General features: G+C 38.4%; 1 protein-coding gene across 1 annotated transcript in view; it reads left to right on the forward strand.

Moving 5' to 3' along the window:
• Positions 1-24,861, forward strand: part of DNAH11 (dynein axonemal heavy chain 11) — a 135,066-nt gene that overhangs the window by 91,529 nt on the left and 18,676 nt on the right. The window contains 19 exon segments of the mRNA XM_055803629.1: positions 4,117-4,210; positions 4,213-4,298; positions 6,816-7,061; positions 8,303-8,415; positions 15,799-16,003; positions 17,282-17,340; positions 17,342-17,444; positions 17,942-18,020; positions 18,023-18,081; positions 18,670-18,724; positions 18,727-18,826; positions 20,677-20,798; positions 21,326-21,453; positions 21,455-21,522; positions 22,492-22,542; positions 22,981-23,078; positions 24,144-24,181; positions 24,183-24,240; positions 24,243-24,278. Of these exon segments, the coding sequence (XP_055659604.1) occupies positions 4,117-4,210; positions 4,213-4,298; positions 6,816-7,061; positions 8,303-8,415; positions 15,799-16,003; positions 17,282-17,340; positions 17,342-17,444; positions 17,942-18,020; positions 18,023-18,081; positions 18,670-18,724; positions 18,727-18,826; positions 20,677-20,798; positions 21,326-21,453; positions 21,455-21,522; positions 22,492-22,542; positions 22,981-23,078; positions 24,144-24,181; positions 24,183-24,240; positions 24,243-24,278 (1,798 nt within the window).

Raw genomic sequence — 24,861 nt, forward strand, 5'->3', positions numbered from 1 at the left:
TTGCCTATATTTTCATCCTAGTATGAGTTTTGAAACATTTGAAATGTTTTGTTGAGCATGAGGTTAAACTTAAATACTTGAGGATTGTGGGGGGGGGAAAGGCTGGGGGTGACAGGCGACAAGATGACCCTTATTAGAAATCATTTAAATGAAAAAAAGAAAAAACAACTCCAAACCATAAATAAACCCATAATACAATCCTGAGAAGTAAAACGTGCTGCACCACAATTGCTTTTCCTAAATAAACGTGTATTGCTGAGCGACTGAGTTTGGCATGATGGCTAGAGAGAAGTCTTAGTAACTGAGTCACTACATTTATACATAACTGTGAACACATTGTGACAGCCTGGGCGGCCTCCAGTTAATGAGCAGAAAGACTGAATAATCCTCTAGGTCAGGATGGAGTCACCCTGCATCTGCCCTCTTTGCACTTTAGATTGCAAATAAGTGGAAGGCACCAATCAGAGATTTACTGTTTGCTTTTGGCTTTTTCCTTTTGCAGAAACTATTAATTTTTAAATAAGAATAAAATGTATTTATGTTAAAATTATATATATTTCAGTGTGGTTATTAGCTTTATTAGCAGACAAACATCATTAAAGCTAACACATGCCTATTTAACAGTCAGTAACCATTCAAGTAAGCCACAGTGTTGCTATGCAGTCTCTCCTAGGTCTTTACAGAAATCATGCTGTCTCAATTTATCATCTAGAATTTTACCATTCCTTTTTGACAAATAAGTGTAAATAACAAGAAATAAAAAGTACAAAGAATATTTACACTACTACGTAAGTTCCCAAGGCAGTCTGAATAAATATTTCAAGTTGGATTTCAAAAAGTCCCTGTGACTTTGCTTTCGAAAATCAGAGACTGAATACTTTTGGTTCTGCAAATCTCAGCAAAGGCTGACAATCAAGTTTAAAACAGTTTGGAAGAAAATTATTGTAAGAGTATAGAACTAATCGAAAACCCCTGTGCAATTAAAACAGAACTGGTTTTGATACCCGATTCTGAAATTAATATGTATAGAAATGTAAAATATGTAAGTAATCTTTCCTTCAGTAGAAAAAACAGTGAAGTCCGTGTTACTATCTGCATATGAAAAGTTTTGTTTGCCCCAAGACACCTGAGACGGTCACTGTTGGTCTGACCCTGCGGACCCCCAAAGCCTTTGGAAGCTCTGTGGAAGCCAACGGCCTTTGCCCATGGGTAGTCTCCAGGTCTTGGATCTGATGGTTCATAGTTTATACAAAGTTAAAAGAAGTTTTTCTCTGAGATTTGGGTTTTTATTAGTGATCTTATTGTGTAAGTTAAGGAGGAAAATATTTAAAAGGATTAATTGAGAACGTCAAGTCTTTTCCTCTGAGAATAAATTCTTTTTTGCTAGAACAGGAGACAGTTAACTTCTGAAAAGCATCAAGACTGATGATTTTGTCTATATAGCATTGACCTGGAAGCTCAACCATTCAGACTAATAAATCAGGCAATTTATATTTAATCATTAACTAACTCCCGAGCTGAACAGCTGTTCAAAATTAGAAATGGGTCACCCCGGCCAGGATGACATTACAGGCAATCTATAATGCATTAGAATAAAATTATAGCGATTTTTAACTGTCTGGAAATTTATTACACTGCATGTTCCAACTCTTAAACCCTTGTTAGCCAATGTCACTAGTGATTTATGGTGCTTGGGTGGTATGGTAAAATTACGGAAGATTTAAATAGACAATCATTCTATGTTTAGTAAATCTTCAAATTTCAAAGCTATTTTGGAGAATGAGGTGGGTGCTCTTTATTGTTTATGACTTACCAGGCAGTGACAACAAGAGAGAATGGATAAATCAAAAAGCCCTCTTGTAAATTAATGGATTTATTGTCTTGTTGCCTTCAGTTAATGGTTTAAAGAAGAATCCAATGACTTCTGTAGGCAAAAATGAATGTCTAAAATACTTCAAAAGAAAACTGCTACATTACAAATATTGCTGTTAGAGCTTTCGACAGGAATAGTCCTTTACTTGTCATTTCCCGGGCATCTCTTATGAATGCAACTGAGGTTTAGGGGGACTCTGCATGCTGAGTTCCTGCATTTACACTGTGAAACATTTAAATGCTAACTTTTTAAAGCATGGTACTTTGGTTAAAGATAATTCCATTTTCTTACTGGATATTTTTTATTCCTATTTTATAACAAAAGAGTTTGAGTCTTCTTTTACTGCAGAATTCTGTGTCTGTCTTTGCAGGATATGATGTTTAACTATTTCAGTAAATATTTTTTGGAGTTTTTCTACACAAACAATCATGGAAAAAACTAAATAAAATTTAACAGTTATTTTGTTATTTTTTTACACATATAGAAATTTATTTTTAAAATGAGGGTTGTTATTTGAGATTGATTTTATACATTTTTAAGGTTTTCAGGACTGAGCAAATCTAAGACTGCTCTTTTAAGCAGCTAGCACCCACAAGATGCGAGCATTTTACATTAAATTATTTGTAGCATGGAAGATACTGTCTATTCAGTGATTTTCATTGATTTTGATTACAATTTGTAAGGGACTGGAAAAATATGTTTTGTTTACTGTCATTACTCTGGAAAATAAATGTCTGTATGGACAGCAGGTAAAGGATGGTTCTTATAAGTTGTTCAGCAGTGTCCTTCTTTCATGCTGGCCCTTTCTTTGTTTCAGTCCCTCTGCTCACTGGAGAATGATTTCCTGAGGTTTTCCTGATGCAAGTGACAAACTGCGAAACTTTTATTTTATCTTATTTCAAACAGTACAAACAAGGAAGAAAGGTTATGACAGTCTATTTCAATTTTACATCTAGAATTTCATCACTTTGAAGATGACTCTAATGGTTGATCAATTTTTACCTTCCTTTCCACACTGAAACTATTTGAGCATACATTCGTGCATACATTCATTCCTTTGCTGGGAATTGTATTCACGGAACAAATCAAAGTATAATGTGCCAAACACTGCCAGTTTGGGGTTTATACCATGTCATAAATTCTGATTGAAAAAGAGATGATGATTTGATCCACGTCTTAAACATTAATTTTCTTTAAAGAAGGTACTCTCATTTCTCTGAAATTCTTTAGTCACCATTTCAACATTTTAAATAGATGGTAGGCTGTCTTTAAAACGTAACTGGAATAAAACAACAGCTTTCCATAGAGCTACTAATATGAAATCATCAATAACTGAGACAATTCCTGATGATATCTCAGGGTAAGCGTGGTTAAGATTAACTCTGCAAAGTGCACAAGGGATTCCCGAAATTGGATCTCTCGTGGGGGTGGGGGGTGGAGAATATGAATAAAACAATTTCTAGAGTTAAACTTTGATAGAATCATTGAAGCTGGAAGGAACCTTCTGAGATTATCTAATCCACCCGCACTGCTCAAACGGTGTTTGTTAGACCAGATTGCCCAGGGCCATGACTAGTCAGATTATGAATATCTCCCAGGGTGGAAACTGCACAGCCTCTCTGGGTGACTGTGTATTTGACCACCCTTGTCTTTCCTCTTGTCAAAATTCCAAATCATTACAGCTCTTAACTGAGTAAAACTTCTGTGGCTAGTAGGTAAAACAAACCAGACGAGAAAAAAACCTGCAACTCTTCTGCCTTACCTCTTGGGAAAAAGTGTGAGGAAAAAAGTAGACATCACATCTCTGTTGAGATTAAACCAGTTTTTTCTTCTTTCTTCGTTTTTTTTCTTTTAATTTTCTTGTTTCCTTGCCTTTTCTCAGTCTTGCTGGAAATGACTGCACTGTGCTCAGAGCAGTGGTACCATACTGTACCTGGCAGTAGGATGCCAGATGCTGCCAGTATTGCCGTGTGCCTGCCATCTAGGCAAAAGCACCAATTACTGAAAAAAATCAAAAAGCTTCATGAAAAGCTCTGTTCTGTTTTTTCAGTTTCAAAGGCTTCAAATCACCTCCATAAAGTATGGGTTGTTTCCAGCCTTGCAGTCGTAGGAAGTGTGTCTCTGGCTGGCAGCGTACCTTTCCTGTTGTACTTCTGTGTGCTTCTGGGTTTTAGTGGGAAGGTTAAACGTTCTGTCACTTCCAAGTTTTTCAGGAGAGAATATTTTCTGATTTTGCTTTGCAGTCTGAAAACATGTGTTGGAGCCAGTTCATTGGAAACTTCAAAGCACAGAAGAAAACTTTATGCAGTAATGTCTGATTAACAGCAGCAGTTGTGTCTTTGGACCCTTCGCCAAACAGTATTGCCAGGAAGTGATGAAACATTTCTGGATTCCTTTTCTAAAGTCACAAAAGTTAAAATTTACTGTACAAAATGGGGGTCTCCACGGAAGAGTCTGGTTTGTTAAAGTTTTTCTTTCAAAAATTTGAAGTACAGATCTATATTTAAAAGTGGCTTGTTGCACTTTTCCTGTATACATATATATATTTGTTTTCCTGTATACATATATATATATGTCTATATTATATATATATATACTGCTGCAAATGCTCCTCACTTCCTCCTAATTGTTTCCTATTTCTCATGTGCCACAAATCACAGCATTATATCACAATTAATGTCGTTTATTCTCTGAAATACGTGGTGTGTGGAGCTCTTACTTCAGTTTACATCACAAAGCTAAGGCACGGTGTGCAAGCTGAGTTGCCTGAGGACACTCTGGAGAAGTTACAGCCAAATCCAAGCTTTCCAAGCACTCAGAACTGCCAGGGCATCTTCTTGTAGACACTTGCTTTCTGTGAGAGTTTAACCATCACTAATTTGTCTGTAGCTTTGTTTTGCCTGGAACATCTCCCTGTCCTTTTCCACCAAAAAATTGTCTGCAGTTAAAGTTCTTTCTCAAAAACCGCCTTCTACCTTGCAGCCTAATGCTGACAGGTAAAAACATTATCCCAATATGTTTGTTTTCAATAGTGGGACCCTGGAAATAAATGTCATTCCTAGCTCTTTTAAGAATCCTCTGAAGTGGGTTGAACACTTTTATGAATAAAAATAATCCATACTGTAACTTTTTACTTTTTAAGATGCTTTCACTGGACAGCAATGAGATGAAATACCTCGTTTCGGTTTTGACATTTTTGCTGCAGCTGGGGAAGAACAGAAAAGAGGAGAGAAATGCATTTGGTGAGTGGTGTTAAAAAGAGATGGTTTATTAATAGTCCTCTATAGAAGAACAAGTAGTTCTGTGCCGTAAAGTATCAGCTCTGTACAGATATGAGGACAATAGCTGTATCTGTATATCAAAATATTTTTCTTGCATTGTGTGAAAACTTTTATTAGAAAACCTGATAATACCCCAGTGCTAGTGTTTTCCATGAGGAAGTATTTCAACTTATGGAAATGGTTATATTGCTTGCCTTACAGTCCAGAGATAAAATAAATCGTATTTTCAGTCTTGTGGTCTATTTAAACGTGTTACACACAGAAGATAAATACATTGCATGCTTGCAGTGGGGAGCGTGTGCCTGTTGATCCTTTTGTGCTTGTATTTTCAGCAAGTTCTTAAAAAGTTAGATTTATTTTAGGCTCTGTGATTAGATTCAGGGGGTTAGAGAATTTTAAAGTGGTATATATTTTGTATGAATATGGTAACTGTGATATTGTGCCACAGAAACTGCACTAAAGGTATGGGGCCATTCTTATAAATAGTAATAATTGTGCAAATTTGGCTCAGTGTAAATATATGTAATGCTTTTCTTTATAAATAACCACCAGATTTACATGCTTTTTTATTTCAGTGTGCACTTTTAAAAGAATCTCCAGTCTACGAGCCAGCATGAAGCACTGTACGTATCTAGGGAAGGGGAAAATTTTGTTGGAAGAGTTTTTAAAATACTTCTGAATGAGGTAGAAGATGGTTCAGGGTAAATACTGACGATGCCATGCTTTCCTTTAATTTATGGGCTTAGAATTCAAGCCAGAAATCACAAATAAGGAAGCCTGGGAAAACATCTTGAATGAATTGGTGGGGGTTTGCCCTTTGCTTTAGTAAGGAAAAAAATAATTCCAGGCATCCAGTATAGATTTTTTATGCTTTCACTAGCCACTGTTGGTTGTTTTTTTTCCCCAAAAATAACCTAGTTATTCACTCTTACTCTGTTGTGTTGCATTAGGCATTTCCCATCCTGGCCATACCCATCTGCTAAGCACAGACTTCAGATGTTCCGTTTCTTTTTGCTTTCATCTCCTTGTAAATGCCTCTGACAAGTTGGTACCCAGCAAACGGGGCTGTCTGATGGCTGCTCTAGTGTACGCGGAGGTTGCAGCTTCGTTCTTAGCAAACGAGCGCTCACAAAGGGCATTGCCACCGCTGGGGCCACGTGGGGGGCTCCAAAGCTGCCTCTGCCCCTGGCGCTGGTTCCCTTCTCTGGCTCTTGAGCTTGTTAACGCACAACTTTATTAAGAAGATACCACGGGAATCCTGGTTTTATAATTTTTGTGTGGATAAATACTGATTTGTGTTCCAGAAATACCTGCTCAAGAGCATGCATGAGCATTGAATTTGCAATATCAGAGTCCGTATACACTGAAATTTGTAATATATGGCGGGGGTTTTAACTTTATTGAACAATAAATATTTTTATGAAGTAAACATCTTAAATGAAAACACTTTTTCTTTTAAATCTGTTATAAATATGATAAACTGCTTCTCATCATATTTCCTAGTACATTCTTTTGCATCTGAAACTCCACAGGGATCCTCCTTACTTTTCTGCCTAGAAAGCCTTAATTTCTACCAGCTCACTTACCTTGCGCGTTGCACTGCGTCATGTCTTGCTACTTAATAACCTTGCTGGATGATTATATTCCACTCTGATTCAAAGGTTCCTATTCCTGTGATGGGGGGCCTGGACCCGCTTGCCACGTTGACGGATGATGCTATGATTGCGGCATGGGGTAACGAGGGACTGCCCGGTGATAGGGTGTCAACAGAAAATGCCACTATTCTAACAAACTGTGAGTGCTGGCCTCTGATGATAGATCCCCAGGAACAGGGAATTAAATGGATAAAGAATAAATATGGACCTGACATTAAAGTCGTACGTCTAGGACAGAAAGGGTTTGTGCATGCTGAAGAATTGGCTTTCACGTTTACTGCCCTCAAGTTCCCCTAATTTTTGTAAGGGATTGTTTTTTACCGGACTGCACTTACTTGAAGACTTGAAATATTACAACGCTGCTGCTTATTTACCATAGCATCATTTTCTATTTAAAATGGTGCTTTAAAGGGGACCTTTTTTATGCTGTTTTCAAGTGCTGAGGAGGAAATAAAGTGGAAGTTGAGGTGCACTTCTTGTGAGGGGCAAATCACTTGAGGTGCAAAGCCTGACAATGTGACTTTAGTATACTGTGCAGTTTAGTCAGCAGGACACAGCACATGCACCTTGCAGAGGGAAGGATTCAATCCAGCGTACGGCACTCAAGGCAAAATCAGGTCCTTTCCTGGTAAACATACCTTTAATTCTCATTGCTGTTACTGAATTATATGTAAGTTCATAGCACTTGTAATTGATCTCTTTGTATCTCACCTCATTTTCTTTGATTTAGGGAGACAACTAGGTAGGATATTACGGTTTCAAAGGGCTATCTGACTTGATTTTACTGAATTCCAGCTATAACACAGAACAGTAAACGGTCACAGTAATACCTCATTTTTAAAATAAGTGTTAATCATTTAACCTGTCTGCTCCTCTGAATGAGATCTTTTCCTTCACCTGCCCTGATTTTTTTTTTAATTCTTTTTCCAATACTCACAAATAATCGTGATTTTTTTTTTTGTTCATACCCTGTAGCACCCTTCTGTGTGAAACGATGTTGTCTGCTTACTGATCCTTCCACTATTATCAAATTTCTTTTCAGTGTCTGTTGAGACAGAGTTCTCCCAAGTCATTCAGGTTCTAAACCCTTTAAGAAAGCGTTTATCGTTTAGATCAGGATATACCAAAAGCTGTAACACAAAACCATAACATTAAAAAAATAAAAAAAACTGGAAAAGATAGGTGCTCCCCCAAATTGTCTGTGTCAATTCCAGTGTCTTCAATGTGGTGCTATATCCTCATATTTTCTTAAACAATGTATTTTTTGTTTAATATGAGGACTAGCCAGAGCATAGGTAGAAAGATGTTGAACACAAAACTGTCAAGCTATTTAACCACTGGGAAATTCTTTGTGAACAGTTTTGCATGGTTGAACCATGCTTAGAAAAACTTCTCAAAATCTGTTATATAAAAGAAATATTTCTGTTACCAACACTTATCCAATATTTGAGAGGTTTTTTTTATTTTTATTTTTCATGTTAACTTTTGTGAAGACCACTGAAGGAGCTTTGGCCTGTGGAGAGACTCTACTAATTGAAAACATCGGTGAATCTATTGATCCGGTACTCGTTCTCCTGCTTGGAAGACATACAGTTAAAAAGGAAAAGTAAGTGTTCTTGAGTAAGCAGAATTTTTCCATGACAACTGGATCTATATTGCTTTGATTGCCATATTTTGCTTACTATTCATAACCTTTCATGAAGATATTTATTTCTTTTTAAAATGTAATGGCTAAAATCTGGTGATGAGTGGATATTAAAATGTTAGTATATGCATCTGATTAGATGATAAAACTATATTCTCGATTTGCAAATTTGACTTGATATACAGTGTAGGCATGCATGTGAGTTTCTCAACCCAAAGTGAAAGTCTTTACTTTTTTAGCTTCAAAAAAGGAACAAAACAAGAAGGAGCATATATTATAATTTGGCTCAAAAGAAAATAAAATATTTTGTTTCCATGTTAGACATCTATAGAAAAAGGGAAAGAAGCATTGGAAATGACAAGCTAGGTTTGGATTTACCAATACAGAGTTTCCCCATGAAAAAAATCAATGAACTGGTTTAAAAAGAGAAAAGGAAAACAAAAGGCTAATGAGGAAAAACTGATATGATAGAAGACAGGGCACAAATAAGCAAGCCAGAAATGGAGACTCTGCCTCGGTATCGTGGCCGATGTCCCATGCATCAAACCAGTCCAGCTGATAGTGTTCACAAATCCATTGAGGTAGATGGAGCAATGGTGTTACTGTCTCTTCATTTTCACCCAGAAACCTAGTCTTCTAGCACCAAAACCCACATGCCCCATTTCTCATGTGAGTGCTGCAAATACCCAAGTATTGGGACTGTTCTGACCTCTCCCTCCTGATGAAAGGGCTACAGCTCTGACAGCCAGGGGAGCGCCACCCCAGAGGTCAGCAGCTGGTGGGCGTTTCAGTGGGAGAGTCAAATTCAAATTGGGTAACACCAGTTAATGTGTTTTCCCTCTTCTGACACTGCAGCGACAGGAGTGGTAGATGGGGCAAGGGAGGGTAGCCTTATGTTCTGACCTTTTTTTGGGGGGATGTCTGTGAATCTCATCTTTCATTACCATGCCCCCTTTTTCCCTAGATTTTGAAAAATTGTCGTCAATTTTTGAAAATACAATAAAGAATATTTCCCAAGATCTAATTAAGATACCTTTAGCTACACATTTTCAGCATGATAGTAGCAAAAGTAAAGGAGATTGTTCTTGGTGCAAGAGAATTTCAGTCTGTAATGTCTTCCATCGCTTTTCATAAAAACTTCCAATGTGATTGTTGAGTCTCCAGTGCAGCCGTCAGCCTAAGGAATAATGTTGATTTGTAGCTGCATGAGACTAAACTCAGTAAACCTCATTAAATGTTTCATCTGATGAACTGATATGCCATGTTATTGTCTCTGCTCAAATGTGGATTAATTTTTAAGCCTGGAATTGTTCCTGTCTTCCAGTTAAGTTTTCAAACAACAGATCAACAACCTAGATGTTTCATGTGGAAGAATATTATGTTTATTCTGACAAAAAGTCAGATATATCCCTGAAGCATTTCTGGATGGGTCTCAGTGTTACTCAAAGAGTGTTTAGAGTGCTTGCACAGTTTCAGATTGTTAAAAGAGAAAGTATGAAAGAAAGGTTAAATAAAAATGGTATCTAGTTTTGAACAGATGTGGTATCTATTTTGGACAAATAGTATCTAGATTCGGACAAATGGTATCTAGTTTTGGACCCAAGCTTTCTCTCCTTCGATATTTCAGGCATTGGTGCCTGCACAGTAAATCGAAGCAATACACAACAGCTCAAATCTCCTTGCATACACAAAGCTCCTAGAAGATGCATTCTTGCCCTGTATCATGAGATCTTGAAAAGATTCCTCTTTGTTACGTGTATCTGTAGCGGTGCTTGAAGTATTTCAGAGTAAGACCATGTAGCTTGCTTTTTAGAACCTGTAGTAAGAAACTACTGAAAATTAGAATTATACTGGTCTGCAAGAGAGATCAGAAATTGCATGGGCTATCAAGTCTTTAAGGCATGAGACAGAGGGATGTAAAACAACAGAAGGAAGTTGGGTTGGAAAGGACAAGGGTCACAGCAATACAGTTTTGTGTTTACTTAGCAAAGGTTTTCATGTAGCACAACAGAGCTGTACACGCAGACACAAACACAGATATATAGAGATACTCAAATGTAGGTTCTTCTGGTGAATGTTTTGAGCAGTGTTACATGACCTAGCATTTTGTGGCTCATTGAAGATGTGGCAGGTCTGCTTTGTGGAGCACATATAATATATATACCCCCTTATTACCAAATAATCGGAGTTTTCCTCATTCTGGCTCAATTTCTGTTATTTGTTTATTTTAGTAGTTGTGTCAGGCACTTGAATTTTTTTTCCCTAATAAAGAAAGACTAGAAAGGTATTTGTGATAGATATGGTGCAGTCCAGCAGTTGAAGTTCATTAATAATTGGAATGTTGCAGAGTATGAAGTAATGAATACTAATTACTCCTTTCATGTCTGACAGCACCCTGCGGACCAATACATCAGGCCAGACTTTAATTTGGTTCTAGTAATGGTTTCATCAATAGTACATTAATTCTGTGTTTGAAAAGATATACAGTTGAACCTGACCCACACAGTAGATACCACTGTCATAAAATGGCCACATACTGACAACAACTGGATAATTACAAATAATTAAATCCACTGAGCTTCAGACAATCCTAATTTTAAGTAAAATATATCTTATCATATCAATCGACAGAAAGCATAGCAAGGGAGATTTATCAACTTGTACTCCTTCCAAAGCAAATTCACTAGCCTGCGTGTTAGAGAACTTGCTGATCTGTGAAGCAGCTTCATAAAAGTATCTCTCCCCTTCCTTGTTTACCAAGATTGTTCTTGTGTTGAGTGTTCTGTAACACCAGCTTCTCTGGCATTGTTTCTGAATGAAGCCTGCAAAAGAAATTCTCAGCTTAAGAGGACTTCAAACATATGTATGAATTTATATTTTCCTCAAAATGTGGGTGATTATAGGATGAATTACAGGTGTTATCTCTGAAAATTAGACTTCTTGCTAAAGTGCCTTAGTATATATTTGGAAGCCTAATAATTTCTAGATGTTCAAGTTTGGATATTTTTTTAATTTCAATTTTGGAGCTGCAAACCTGCTCAATGGGTCTTAATACAATTTAGACTGTGAACTCATGTTCCAAATGGGTTTAAAAGATTTTTATTGAATTAATTTTAGAATATTTGCTTTAAGAGAAAGGAGAAAAGACAAAAGAGAGTAAAACAACTTCCAAAAAATACCAGTTGTAGTACGTAGCTTTATGTAAACATGAAAGGCACACAAAAAAAGTATGTAAAATTTGGGTGCAGCTTATCAGCAATGTATGCAAAAATGATTCAAAATGCACATACTTAAATTTTCTGGAGCATGTAAATCAAGGCATGAAAGTAAACAGCTGCCGAATCTATATGGTGTTGGGTTTTGGCCCTTGCTTTCTTTAAGAGGCAGGAGGCCATTGAGTAGGTTTGGTATGGATAGGCTTTAGTATTTACGTTTTATCTGTGTGTTTCCTGTGCTGTCTCCCCAGCACCACTGTTTCAGACATCACTGGATATGAGCATAAACTGTAATAGATCAATGTCTTTTTCACTCATAGCAGAGAAGATAGAGGAATAAATTCCTTGTTCATAAGGCCCCTATTTGCATTTATGTGAGCTATTACACCTGCTCAAATCCTTTGCACGTTCACAAAGTGGTAGTCATGTCTCTTCAGTTGCAGTATTAGGTTATTACAAGATTTTTTAAGATGTCTTGAAATTTGATTTATGTGCAAATGTAGCTTGTATGAACGAGTTTCCATTCTTATGAGGCATGACTATTATTCATGAAACAGCAAGACAATTCACTTGGTTTCTTCACAGGGAGAAGCATTCCTTGCCTTGAACATCTCACCAGCTGTGCAACTTAAGGCAGTGCTTTTCCCACTGAACTAGTTTGACCAACTTGCACAGTTTGCCTACTGAGATTGCCTAGTAACAGCTCCATTCTGCACTTGTTTTCACCTGATTTATTCAACTTCATTCTCTACATTACTTGTTGGAGTTTGCAAGTCGGTTCCAGAAGCTTTTAATTTAAAGCAGCAGGAACTGAAAGAAGGCTCTGTCGGAAAATGTGTTTATCCCTCTTCCTTCACACTGAAAAATATTGTTTCCCTTTCCTTTCTTGTCCAAGAATTTATCACTTCTTTTCATTCTTGCTGAGCTGATCCAAAACATTAGCTATAAGAATGGTTTGCTTTCTGCTGTTTAGAGTCATGGCGTGTTTTGGAGAACACCTGTCCTGAAAGGTACTCTTTTTAATTTTGAGTTGCATAAAAGTATCTGCTAAGAAAAGGTTTTGCATAAATTCTTGAGCCATTTCATGACATGAACTCATGTTCCTATACTCAAGATATTTTTTTGTCTTTATGAGATCAGGTCTTTGAAGGACCTAGGCATTGTTTCCTGAGGCAGCACATACGCAAGGGAAAAGCAAGTCTTGATGCTGGTAACTCAAAATTTGACAATCAGACCAGATGTTGCAGTATTCCTGTACTTCTCATAGCAGAGAGTTTAGTGCTCATGTTAACTTCTGAAATTTATTTGGTTTTGTATTTGCTACTGATAAAATCAGTAATTCCTCAAAATGTATACAGGATTTTTAAAATGCGTTGCAAATCCCTTTTAAATCCCGTAATCTGCTTTATTTCAAGATCTACAAGAGTTTTGACAGAAAAAAACTAGTAGAGGACAATCTCTCTTTAATTTACTTTGCATGTTCTTAAATAACAGGGAGCTGAAGCTCACATGAAGGATGCTCTGTTACTGGGTAGAATGGTGCATTAAGTCAGTCTGTTCTATCTACTTCTGCTGGTGGAATTGGAGATTATGAATGGAAAATTACCAAAATTAGAACTTCAGTAATTTCTTTGTGACCATTTTTTTGTATATACCTTCTATCATGGACTCCATAAATAATGCCTATATCTGCTACATTTCTTCAAAATCCAGAATTAACCTCTAAACAGCTACATTTCATTGAAAAAATGAAGCAATTCTGCTGGGTTTCCCTATCTCTGTGTTTATCGTTGCTGCTTATACTCCTTGAACCGTATGAGAGCAATAACAAAACATTTATTTTTCCCAGATCTGTAATTAACAGAAAACCTAGAACAGCTGCAGTAATAAAACCCACTGAGTCATTATGTAGTTTTTGCCTTTCATAGATGATAATCACAGAAATTGGTAATTTATTGCTCCTGTGAATTGAGAATCCATAAAGTAAGTGCTTGAATCCAGAACTCTGAAGCTTGTATCACCACATAGACCTTCTGAAATACAGTGTCTCCCTTAGCAAAGGTTTTTCCAACTGACAAAGCAAACTGAAAAAGTCATCTTTTGTCAGGTATCTGCTTGTCTCTTGTCTCCGTGTGTGTATTGAAAGGAAAGCAAAATTGCTCTGTGTCACGCTCTACTTTTTTTTGTTCCCTCCAGCTGTGGCCAGTTTTTAAGGTTGTAGAGACACCAAAGTATCAGAATTGAAATCCATGTTGCAGAACTGGAAGGTGAATTCGTGTTCACCTGAGAAAGGTTATATTATCTGAAGGACATGACTGTATGGCTAAATTATTTCACTATTATACAAGCATAACCCAGGAAAACTCATCTCTGGTAGTTTGCACGACAGTAGTATACAGCATACATGTCTGATGTTGAGTTTTATAGAGTCATGGGTTTCCTAGCACTAGACATACTAGGTTATTTTTAGGAATTCACTTGTAGTATATAAGTGACTGTCTTTTCTTCCTGTTCCTTGGTGAAATGCAGAAGTGCTTTCAACACACCATTTCATTTAGCCTGTGTCCTCTGGCTAAGGAGATGTCAGAAGCAGGAAAAGATGTCAAGAGCTGAAATATATAGTCATAGAATTATTTAGATTGGAAAAGACCCTTAAGATCATCAAGTCCAACTGTAAACCATAAACCTTGCTCTGATTGCAAGCTCAGTTACTTGCAGTTTCCTCCAGGGAGGGGACAATGCATTGCTTTCAAAGGTACAGGATAAATACAAAAAAGCATGATATAATCACACAAAGCATAATATCCTGACAGCAAAACGAAGAAGGAAATCTAGGTGCCCTGATCTCCTGTATCTGATTCCCAAGATAGCAAAATACTAATACTTACACTGTAGAGAGACTTACAACAACAATAATATGTTGATCCTGACTCTGGAAAGCCCTATATCCTAGAAAGAAAGCAATGTTAAAATTTGTACAGAAAATACTTGTTTTATTCATGTTCTGATGTGACTTTCATGAATTGCATCTTAAGTGTTTCGTACCTGTATTGTTGCAATCACTTTGAAATTGATTTGACTCAACAAATGTCAATTTGAATTTTGCGAAAAGGGTTTGTGTCTGCCTATGTTCTATTCTATAAATGTTCTACTGACCTTTTTTAAACAGAATTTTGTTGCTAATGTTTGGATCTCCTTTCTTGGCAGAGAACATTCAAAGCCATTGCTGTACAGAAAATACCGTACTTGTGCTTGGTGTAGCAGGTGATAGCTGAAGATTGTCATACTGCTCACTGTGCCACAAAGTTGTGGCACCTGCTCACACCAGACCAGATGCACAGCACACACTGTAGTCTATAAGCAGTCTTTCAATTTTTTTTGGTGCTGTGCCATAGAAGTAAGAAGGTGAACTTAATGTTGCCTCACTGCTGGACTCCAGAATGTACTTTAGCTTTAGTAGTGTTGTTGTATGGGACAGGCTGGCACCAATTGTTGAAGACAAGGGGTCAGGAAATGACACCTCTTAAGTAAGGGATCTTATACCTATACTTAAACCTAGTGTGAAATATTATTTCACCCAGTAAACAATTTATTTGGAACAGAACATTCAGTAGGTTGCCTTAAAAAATTATTTTTATTATTTCACTCACCAGCCATTCTCTTTCCTTTGGTCACTATTAGTTTGTTATAAATATACGCATCTGCTTATTTTTTAGGATTTACTGCTAAGCTATTTTCAAAAGATGGAAAAGCGAGCTATATTTAAGGAAATTATTGTAAGAACTAACAGTTATCTCATTAAGGGTTATTTGAAAACTTTCCTAAGTTTGTGGTAAGTATCGAAGATAGACATTTACCCGTTCAATACAGCAGTGAATAACCTACCGGTGTCTGCTCTATGTGCAAATTAAACTATGCCAATTAAGAAATGGTCTGTGTATTCTTTATATAATTTTGGTGTGTTCAATCATCCTCATTTTATTTCTTAAGCTGCAGGCACCTAGACTTTGGTTTGTATCCATTTTGTATGCTGCCAAGATCATGCAGTACCCATCTTCTGCAATCTAAGGTATTTATGTTTTTTTAATTCAGTGAGATCTCTATTCTTGTGCATTTTATTCCTTCCCATATATATTAAGATTGAAGACAAAGAATGTGAATTCAACAAGAATTTCCATGTCATCCTTCACACTAAACTGGCTAACCCTCACTTCAAGCCAGAACTGCAGACTCAGACCACCCTCATTAATTTCCCTGTCACCAGGGATGAGCTGGAGGACCAGCTGTTGGCTGAGGTTATTAGTGCTGAAAGGCCAAATGTAGAAAAACGTAAGGTAAAGACTATCATTAGATCTGTACGTTGCCCCTTCTGAGATTTAAGGCTAGCATTAATATATCTGTTTGAATCTGCCATACAATGTTTGTTAGTAACCCATAAAATAGAAAGATTCTGCAAAGTCTAGAAAGTACTTCTGATTTGCTCAAATCTGTGCTCCCAGAGGGCTGGACTTGACCTAAAGCTCTGCTAGAAGTTAAATTTATTGTGATCTCATTCCCACGCTTCTCCGTACTGCTTAGTTTGCTCTGTGCATTACATTTAATTTACAGTGCAGGACTAAAGCCCTCTGCAGTGCTTTGTGCTTCGGTGATCTTGAGCCAATAAGTGTGAATAAAATTTCGTGCCAGTCCATAAGAGGATACGATGGCGCTGTTAGGACCTGGAGCATTTGGGTAATTAATCATAATTTATTCCTGCAAAGTTGCAGTTCCGTGGCTGCTGCGGTCGTACCAATGTATAGTAGCATATAAGGGAAATGCTTTTATAGGTGTTATAGAAAAGACTTTGAGTAGACTGTGATCTATGAGCTAAAAAATGAAAAAATACTTAGGGGTGTGAAATGAATAATAAGAATACTTCCTATTTCTCCAGTGTGTCTTTTCAGTTATCTCATGTAATTTACTAACTTCGTCCGCAAAGATCTGCTACAACTCTTTGAGGTAGTGCTGCTTCGTGCAAGGGCAAACTGGGTCAGAGAGTTTAATTACCCCTTGAAGAACTTGGGAACATGATCTGAGAACAGCTGGCCATTTTCCTCTGCATCTGCACATTGTTCCATGTGGGGCCGTATGCTTACGTCTGTATCACCTCGGGTGTTCTGGTCCGAGGGTCAGATTCTGGTGGAGAGCCCCCCGTAAGGCTAGTCAAGCTCTTTCACCGTCAGAAGGTCAGTCCGGCAGAGCAGATGATGACCATGCTTTCCCACACTGCTTACTGCCAACGTGGGGGTCTCCAGCCTTGTGTTATTGTTGCTTTTCTCAGCTGCCATGTAGATTACCACTTGCCATCTCTGGCAAGATCCCAAGTCCTTTTGTGTAGTCTGAGGAGAAAGGAGGCTGGGAGAGAGAGAAAGTTCTGGTCCCTGGTCACCTTGACCTCGCTTTGGGTGTCCCAGAACCTTAATTCTAGTGTACTGGGACAGAAGATAAACTTTCTCATTCAGAAATTAAATTAAATCAACTGATGTAATTAAACAGAAAGTACAGCTCACAAATGTTATAAAACTATTTCTTGCCGTGATTGTTAAATACAGATTTTTCATTCCCTCTGCTAGTCAGTCCTGGCCAAGCAGCAGAACCGTTTCACGGCTGAGCTCAGGCAGCTGGAGGATGATGCTGCTCAGCCTGCCAGCTGCCCAGGGCAGTTTCTTAGATGACAGTGAACTTGCAGAGGAACTGGAATCCGCGAAGCCAACTGCAGCAGAAATACAGCACAAGGTAATAATATTTGAACTATTTTTTTACAGCTTAAAACCTGGAAAATTTGTATTATTATATTATTTTTAGCAAAACATTTCTATGAGCTAGGAATAGTCAAATTCCTGTCTGCCCAGCAAGGGCTGTCCACCCACATATTCACAGTTTTGTATCTACGGTGTGTAGTTGTCACATACTCATTTTTTTTCCTTTTGACTCAGGTGCTTGAGTTAGTACACATAAAAGAAGTATCAGCATGCAATACGAATAAATGTATTCATATATAATTGCTGTGTTTTCACAGGTGAACAGGCATATTGCTGCAGAGGTCAGTCATTCCCTAACGTTTGTCTGTGATAAGAAGCTTGCTTACCTTGGATATTTGCTACTGTCTGAAGTAAAGTCAGTTTTTTAGGCTGTTTCCATGTTCTTTTTTGTATGGACAGGAATGTTTTGGTAACTGTGTTGGATTATCTAGGCATATAAAAAAAATAAATGAGACAACTGTCATCCTATAGATAGCTGAAGCCAAAGAAAATTAAGCTCAGATTAATATGACAAGAGAGCATTACAGACCAACGGCCGTAAGGGTGTCCATTCTTATTTCATTGGTAACAGTCTGGGCGGCTTCAACCCCGTCTACCAGATTTCATAGAAGGTAAAAACGTGTCTTGCTGATTTGGTTTCAAAGTGCAATGAGCAGAATTCTGCCTGCAGCAGCGATGCCTGATGTATTAGTTACTGGCGTAGCAGATGTTTACATACGCAGGGCTGTGTGTCTGAGAAGGGAGGACACCGTGTCATCTCCTGCTGGTCCCTAACGGCACATTCCCACAGGTCTCTTTGTGGGCTGTCTCCATTCTGACGGCATTTTCTGACTGTGCATGCAAAGTTTACTGTCCTTGTGTTAAGCCATCCCACAGGGTCAGGTGGAAAGAGTTTTGGGGGTTCCGTATAAACACAATTGTGGCAAATTTACCACATGATCTAACGCTGTGTGGAAGGGAGATCACCCTCTACAAAATGATCAGCTTGCTTAAGTGAGAGGTTCTACCTGCTGAGTTAAATGAGGAAGCAGAATAGTGCTGCCATTTGCTGAAAGTTTCCTCAAAAGCCTCTTTGGCTTGGCAGAAATGCTTTTAGATTGCTTAGGCCAGCTCTTCTTAGAAGCCTGCAGTCAGAAACCATTTATCTTATGAGTAGAAAAGCAAAAAAGCAGAATTCAGATAATTGTACTTATTTTCAGTCCTTCAGCACAGTCTTCCACAAAGCAATTAAGCAGGCTGAAAAATCGAGGGATATATAGTGTTGTTTCAACCTGTCACATATTCAACCTTTCTTTTCACAAGCCAAGGACCTTTTGAAAAGGATAAGCTCATTTTATTGGCCCAAACAGCTTTTCAGGTGAGGAAAAATTCTGACCTCAGTGATGCTGATATTTACTGGACTTGCTATTTCTTCACTAGATGCCTCTGCCCAAACAAGTCATCTAGTTACCTTGTGGCCGTACGGTTTCTTACATGGTGTGACTGATGCTTCAGTATCAATAATAATTGCAGAAATTCCAGAGACGCTTTTATGTAATTCTTTTCATTTAAAATGTTGCAATGACTTTGTGAAGCTACACTGAGGATAAATAGCGTGACTTAGCTGCTTCTGGTTGAATAATTAGGGTTCAAATTTATGTGGTGTGTAAAGTAAGAATTCAGGAAATAATACATATCCATATCACATTCAGGATCTAATTTTTCCTTTTAATTTTAGTGTCTGCATGCCCCAGAAAGAGTCGGGGCTCAGTTGTTCTGGGTGGCAGATTTTGCCCTGAAGAGCAAGCTCTTTAGGTTGTATTGTAGGGCTGGTCCGTAACAGAAGCAGGAATTAAACTAGACACCAACAATTTGGGAAGAAGGGAAAAAATTATAAATTGAGGAATCTGATTTGAGGAGGAAGAGGAAAAAAGAAATCACTCTACACAGTGTATAAATGGGTATAAATAGCAGACAGAAATGTCTGGAAGAGAAAGGAGGAAAAAAGGGAAGAATGAAAACGAGTGATGTTGTCTCTGCATCATGGTGCCAATGGATTTATTCATATCACCTAGGTTTGTAGCACTGTGTTGCTTAACTTTTATCTTTTTTGTAGCAGTGGTGCTGGGATGGATCATGAAGAATGGCAATCTGTATGGCAATTAAAAATAAATTCAATCATAATTACAGAACAGATAGAGAGCAGAGTAAAAGCCACAATAAAATTCTGGTTTATTAGATACATTTTTAGGTGGAAAGAGAGGGCTTTTAATACAGCAAGAGAAACATATTTATATCAGAAAGGAGAGAGAATATATGGTATCATGGCAAGGGTGTCTCTTTTTCCCACTGTATGTGGTTAAAGTGATAAAAGAACTAGAAAACCCCCTTGTTGAACCTGAGGAGTTTTCTTCAGCATACATACAGCTCATGTGCCAGAACTGGTTGAGTGTAAAACAGCACCCCAAAAAAAACCCCAGAGAGAAGCCACTCAGGATCTGCAAATTTCCCAAAGCTTTGTGACAGCTTGCAGTCTGAAGGGGGTTTAGAATGGCGGTGGAAACAGCTACGCACTGTTGGTTCTTCTCTGTATCTTCTTAGGCATTAAAAGGGTACATAGAGTTAATTAGATGGAGTTCAGAAATCTGTACTTTTTTGGAGGAATTAGTGTAAAGTAATTTGTGGTCAAGTTTATCTAAGGTTAACTTCAGTGTGCAAGGCTAACATTGTTACATTTGTTTATGTTCCCACAAGCTCAAGAAAAATAACTGCTCTTGTTAGTTCATCTTAAAATCTGGGTGAATTTATCTTTCAATACCTAAATATGTAATATATATTAAAAATATATATGTTATGTATATAGAAAAATGCAGTTATTTTGTGCAGAAAGTTTCGACTGACGGGTTGCATTTGGTTTTCGTGGTGTCTTTTTTAACAGGTAAAGGAAAGTTCAGTTCTTGCTGTGGGTAGGACTGGTTTTGAAAAAATCTGTCACACCCTTTAGTGAATAATATCAAAGAATATAATTCCACTTGCAGTAGATTTCAGATATTTTGAAATATTTTTAAAACAAGATGTAAATTCTTAGAAGTAAAAAAAAATACAGTCGTAGGAATTCTTGTTGCTTTGAGCTCCCTACGCAGTAATACTTGGAGCGGTGAATACTTTAAGGCAGAAGTGGCTCTAAAGCAAGTCTGATGACCTTTTTCAATTTGGTGTGCTGTCAGGATTCTTCTGAGAAGTAAAGAGATGGAACTCCTTGAATTGGATTTCCTTCTTCAATTCAGAGTTGAACACACTTACAAGAGTCCTGTTGACTTCTTAACTGCTCGGTCATGGAGTGCCATTAGGCTAGACTGGGAAAATTGCTTTTCAGTTCTAAATCTTTTTTGATGTTATTTCTGGAGGCATGCTACAACTAGACAATTTCAGATAAAATCATACATTCAACCCTAAGTTTTAGTAGAATTAATGATGCTTTCAAAGAGGAGCTGTCTTTACCTTTTTGAGTGTATTTTTCCTTAGACATCATGTACTGTGCCTTGTGAGGCAATTCTGTTTTACCATAATTTGTCCAGTCCCTTAGAAATACAGTTTTCATTTTCGTACCACTCCTTACTAGAATAAATGTCCCATACAAGGTTTCCAGTTTGTTGTATCTTGATGTTTAACAGTGAGCAGACAGTAAGTAAACTTTTATCAGCATTTTTATATGTGTGTGTCTATATATATGTAATTTAATATTCTAAAGTAAGTCCTAAGTCCCTTGTAATTGTTTAAGCTATGGGGTTTTTTTACGTACCCCCAAAAGTATTTGTCTTCCCATTTCTGTCTTCACACGAAGGTACCTCATCTGTGTGTCTTTGGTGTGCTTCCAGGCCATGGCAGTTGTGGATGCATTCAGGGGGTTAGACAAATATATTGAAAGATCTACCAAGAGGTGGAAGAAATGGGTGGACTGAGAATGTCCAGAAAAGGAAAAGCTTCCCCAGGAATGGATAAACAAAAGAAACTCTTCAGAGAATGGTCATACTGGGGGCACTCCGTCTGGACAGAACAACGTACGCTGTCAGGTATGAAACCTGAGGGGTTTTTTTGAGAGTGCTGTGACAAAATCCATCCTTGTTTTTCGTCTTTCGGGGCAAGTGGGGGGGGGGGGGAGGGGGGGGGCGCAGCTTGTATGTGTCAGCGTGGAGAAAACTTGGGTTTTTCCCAAGCAAATAACATAAAAGTGAGTGATCAACCAGAATTTGAAATCAGTGACTGTGTCCTTCCCCGCCTGTTCTGCTGGCGAAGAGTTTCTGGAGAGGTAGTGTGGCGAGACGTGAGTCGCAGCGTGTTTGGTGAGCTGTGCTTGCGATTCCTTTTAGATTACGTATAGGTACCCTGAGGGGAGTGCTCATTAATAAATGGAAATGTAGTAGGCTATGCTGTTAATAGCTAACAGTTTATTTCTCAATGTTAGTTCTCATTATAGTATTGGGGCTGGTAGCTAGCCCCACAAGATGACAATTTTTCAGATCTCCCTTCTTTAAAATTCTGTGATACCAAGAAAGATTCAGTTGTGGATACTTAGCGATCTTCTCCCAGCTGTTTTCCAGTTGTACTGTTTTAATCTTCTGATCCCAAGTGATCTTCTGATCCCACAGTCACAGCTTTTACCCATTTACATGCCTCCTGAGAATGCAGGTTTTGTGTCCTGGATTTTTATTTTGCCCAGCTGCCCTGACTTGACATGACAGCATTGCCTGTGTTATAATGACTTCTTGCATTCAGTTACTGAAGAGGTCCTTTTCATTCAGAACTTTCTGTTTTGTTGCGTGGCTCCTATCCCACAGAGAAATGAGAAATGAGAATGATAGTCTTCTCTCATTTCACCACCTGCCTCCCCTTCTTGCCTTCAGTTCACTTCCCTGACAAGTTCTTTGATGAAGCAACTGTTAGCCCATCACTCAGCTGCTCAAGTCCAAGAACAGTGCACACTTGAAGCCTTTATCAGGAAACGTTTTGGGTGTTTAGTGCATAGTTTTTTATATGTATAGGAACTTCGTGAAGAAAAAGCTTGGCTCAAGATATGTGGAAAGAACAAGGATGGATTTTGTCGCAGCACTCTCAAAACTATCAAGCTGCAACAAGGTCTTTTACCATCACATACTGACATACTGTTCATGCCAGTCGCTCTGCTGCCTTCTCCTAGTCTCTCCTCATCCAGGATGCACACTCTTTCTGCTTCTTCCTCATCTCTTCCTCTGCTGCTCCCTCTTCCTTGGCTGCCCAACCCCTTACCAGAACCAGCCACAGCTGCACCTTGTCTACATTGGCCAACCCACCGCCCCTGAAGCCAGCCCACAGCTGTATATTATCAATGCTAATTAACCCAGCTTCATTCCTCTACAATTCCCTCCCCCCCCCCATTTTTTTTTCTTTTCTTTTTTCTTTTCCTTTTTAACATTTCATCCCTTAGGTATTTAACAATCATCATAACCTTTTAACAAATAAACTTTTCATACAGTCCTCTATAATTCCTCTACAGATTTAGCAAAAGTCTATGAGTAGAGCAGTCCAGCCACTCCTTTGTCTTTTGTTCTATCTGCAGGAGCAGACCCACTTGAAGATACTGAGACACTGTGTAAGCCTCCTACTTGCCTCTGGTGTAAGGATCGCTCAACTGTCTTCCCATTAAAGAAAGAAAAATTGAGCTCAAAAGTGAAATGGAGCATGCAGGGCTAGAAACATAGATAAATCAATATATGGTTATATGCTCATGTGTAGGTGTCTGTACATACATATGTGTATGGGTACGTTTTAACGAAAAGGAACAAAGCCTTCTGGAATCATCTGTCAGTACGATGGAGTACGCATTACTATGGGAAAGTTGGGCACAGTTTATTTTCAGCAGAAGATTCAAGTTCTGAAGTTTCTTCACCCCCACCGTATTCATGGTAAATGGGGTAGATGAAAAGTGTAAGGCCATAAGCACTACAGTATGAAGAAAATTTTAGACCGAGCATTCCTCTGCTTGGCATAATGCAGGTTTCCTTTGTACTGTTTTCTACCTTTTGACTAGATGAGGGCCAGAGGGCAATTTTCTCCATGCTCATGTAATCTTGTGCCCCCTGTGACTAAATAATGGTCATTATACAAACTATATTCAATTGTATAGGGCTCTGTGGCTTTATACTTAGGATTACTATTCCCCACAGACAATGGTGAGAATACCAGGTTAATACAGCTGTGACCTCACTGTGCTCAATTTAAACTCAGGCCTCACAAGGTGAGAGGCTTGTGCATTTACCCACTGAACCAATCAGTTAAAAAACTGATGTGATATCTACCACATGTTGCTCCCTTTTTCATAAGGGAATTGCTCTGTACCCCCTGTAAGAGTTTCTAAAGCTCAGTAACAATGCCGAGCATCTATCAAAACGTCAAAAGGTTCATTATCTTAAAACCAAGGGAACAGATTTCTGCAGGCTTTTTCTAATACCAGCAATAAGGCTACTGTTGAGAGCTTGCAATTTTGCTTGTTGAAATTGTAAGGATTTAGTGAAGTGCTTCAGAAGAAGTAATATACATTGCACGAGTGATAGTGAAATTAATGGGGGCATTATCATTCTGTTTCTTTTCTGCTCTGCTAATTTTCCTTTCCCCTCCCCCTCTGTCACTCACCCTTCCCCAATTACTTCTTTTACAGGCAAAAAGCTTGGGTTCGCTATAGACTCTGGAAGATTTCATACATAACATCTCTCTAGGATAAGGGCAGGGGATGGTCACAGAGGAGGCAATTGAAAAGGTGCCAGGCATGGCCATTGGGTTCTTCTCCAAGTGAGTGTCAAACGGCCCCTTTGGTGGGGAATTCCCAGTTGATGGAATGTTCCCAGAATGCAAGCAGAAGATGCAGTGGATTACGGAAAAAGTTTTAAAGAGGTAATAATCTTGTTCCTTTTTGCTTTCGCTTTTGATTGTAACAAGATAAACATCATATAAACAGAGTGTATGATATGTTTCACTGAACGTTGTCCTCACCCTCCCAGGAGGAACAGGAGAAATAAACCAGAAAGCCTCTGGTGGGTAGGTAGGACTGCCCTTGGGCGTATGCTTCCCCCGTGTAATTAAGAGCTCCTGTTTCATTCAGTGGGCCAGAATGGAGACTCTAATGAAAATGGGTATGACTCCCCCTTAGGAAGCTGTGTAATTAGCCCTGGAGTGCTGCTTTGCTGAGATAGCAGCCGCAGCTTTGGCCAGCATTGCGTGGACTGAGAACCTCTCTGCAGTGGACAAAGCCGTGTGCAGTGCCCTGGCGAGCTGCAGTTCCCAGCGCAGTGACAGCAGACAGGAGCACTGCAATCGTTAGTGCTACTGAAAGGTGCTCCCCTCCCACCATTTGACGCTAAATAGCCAATGGATATTTG

This window comes from Falco peregrinus, chromosome 5 (assembly GCF_023634155.1).
Source record: "Falco peregrinus isolate bFalPer1 chromosome 5, bFalPer1.pri, whole genome shotgun sequence".
Lineage (NCBI taxonomy): Eukaryota > Metazoa > Chordata > Aves > Falconiformes > Falconidae > Falco > Falco peregrinus.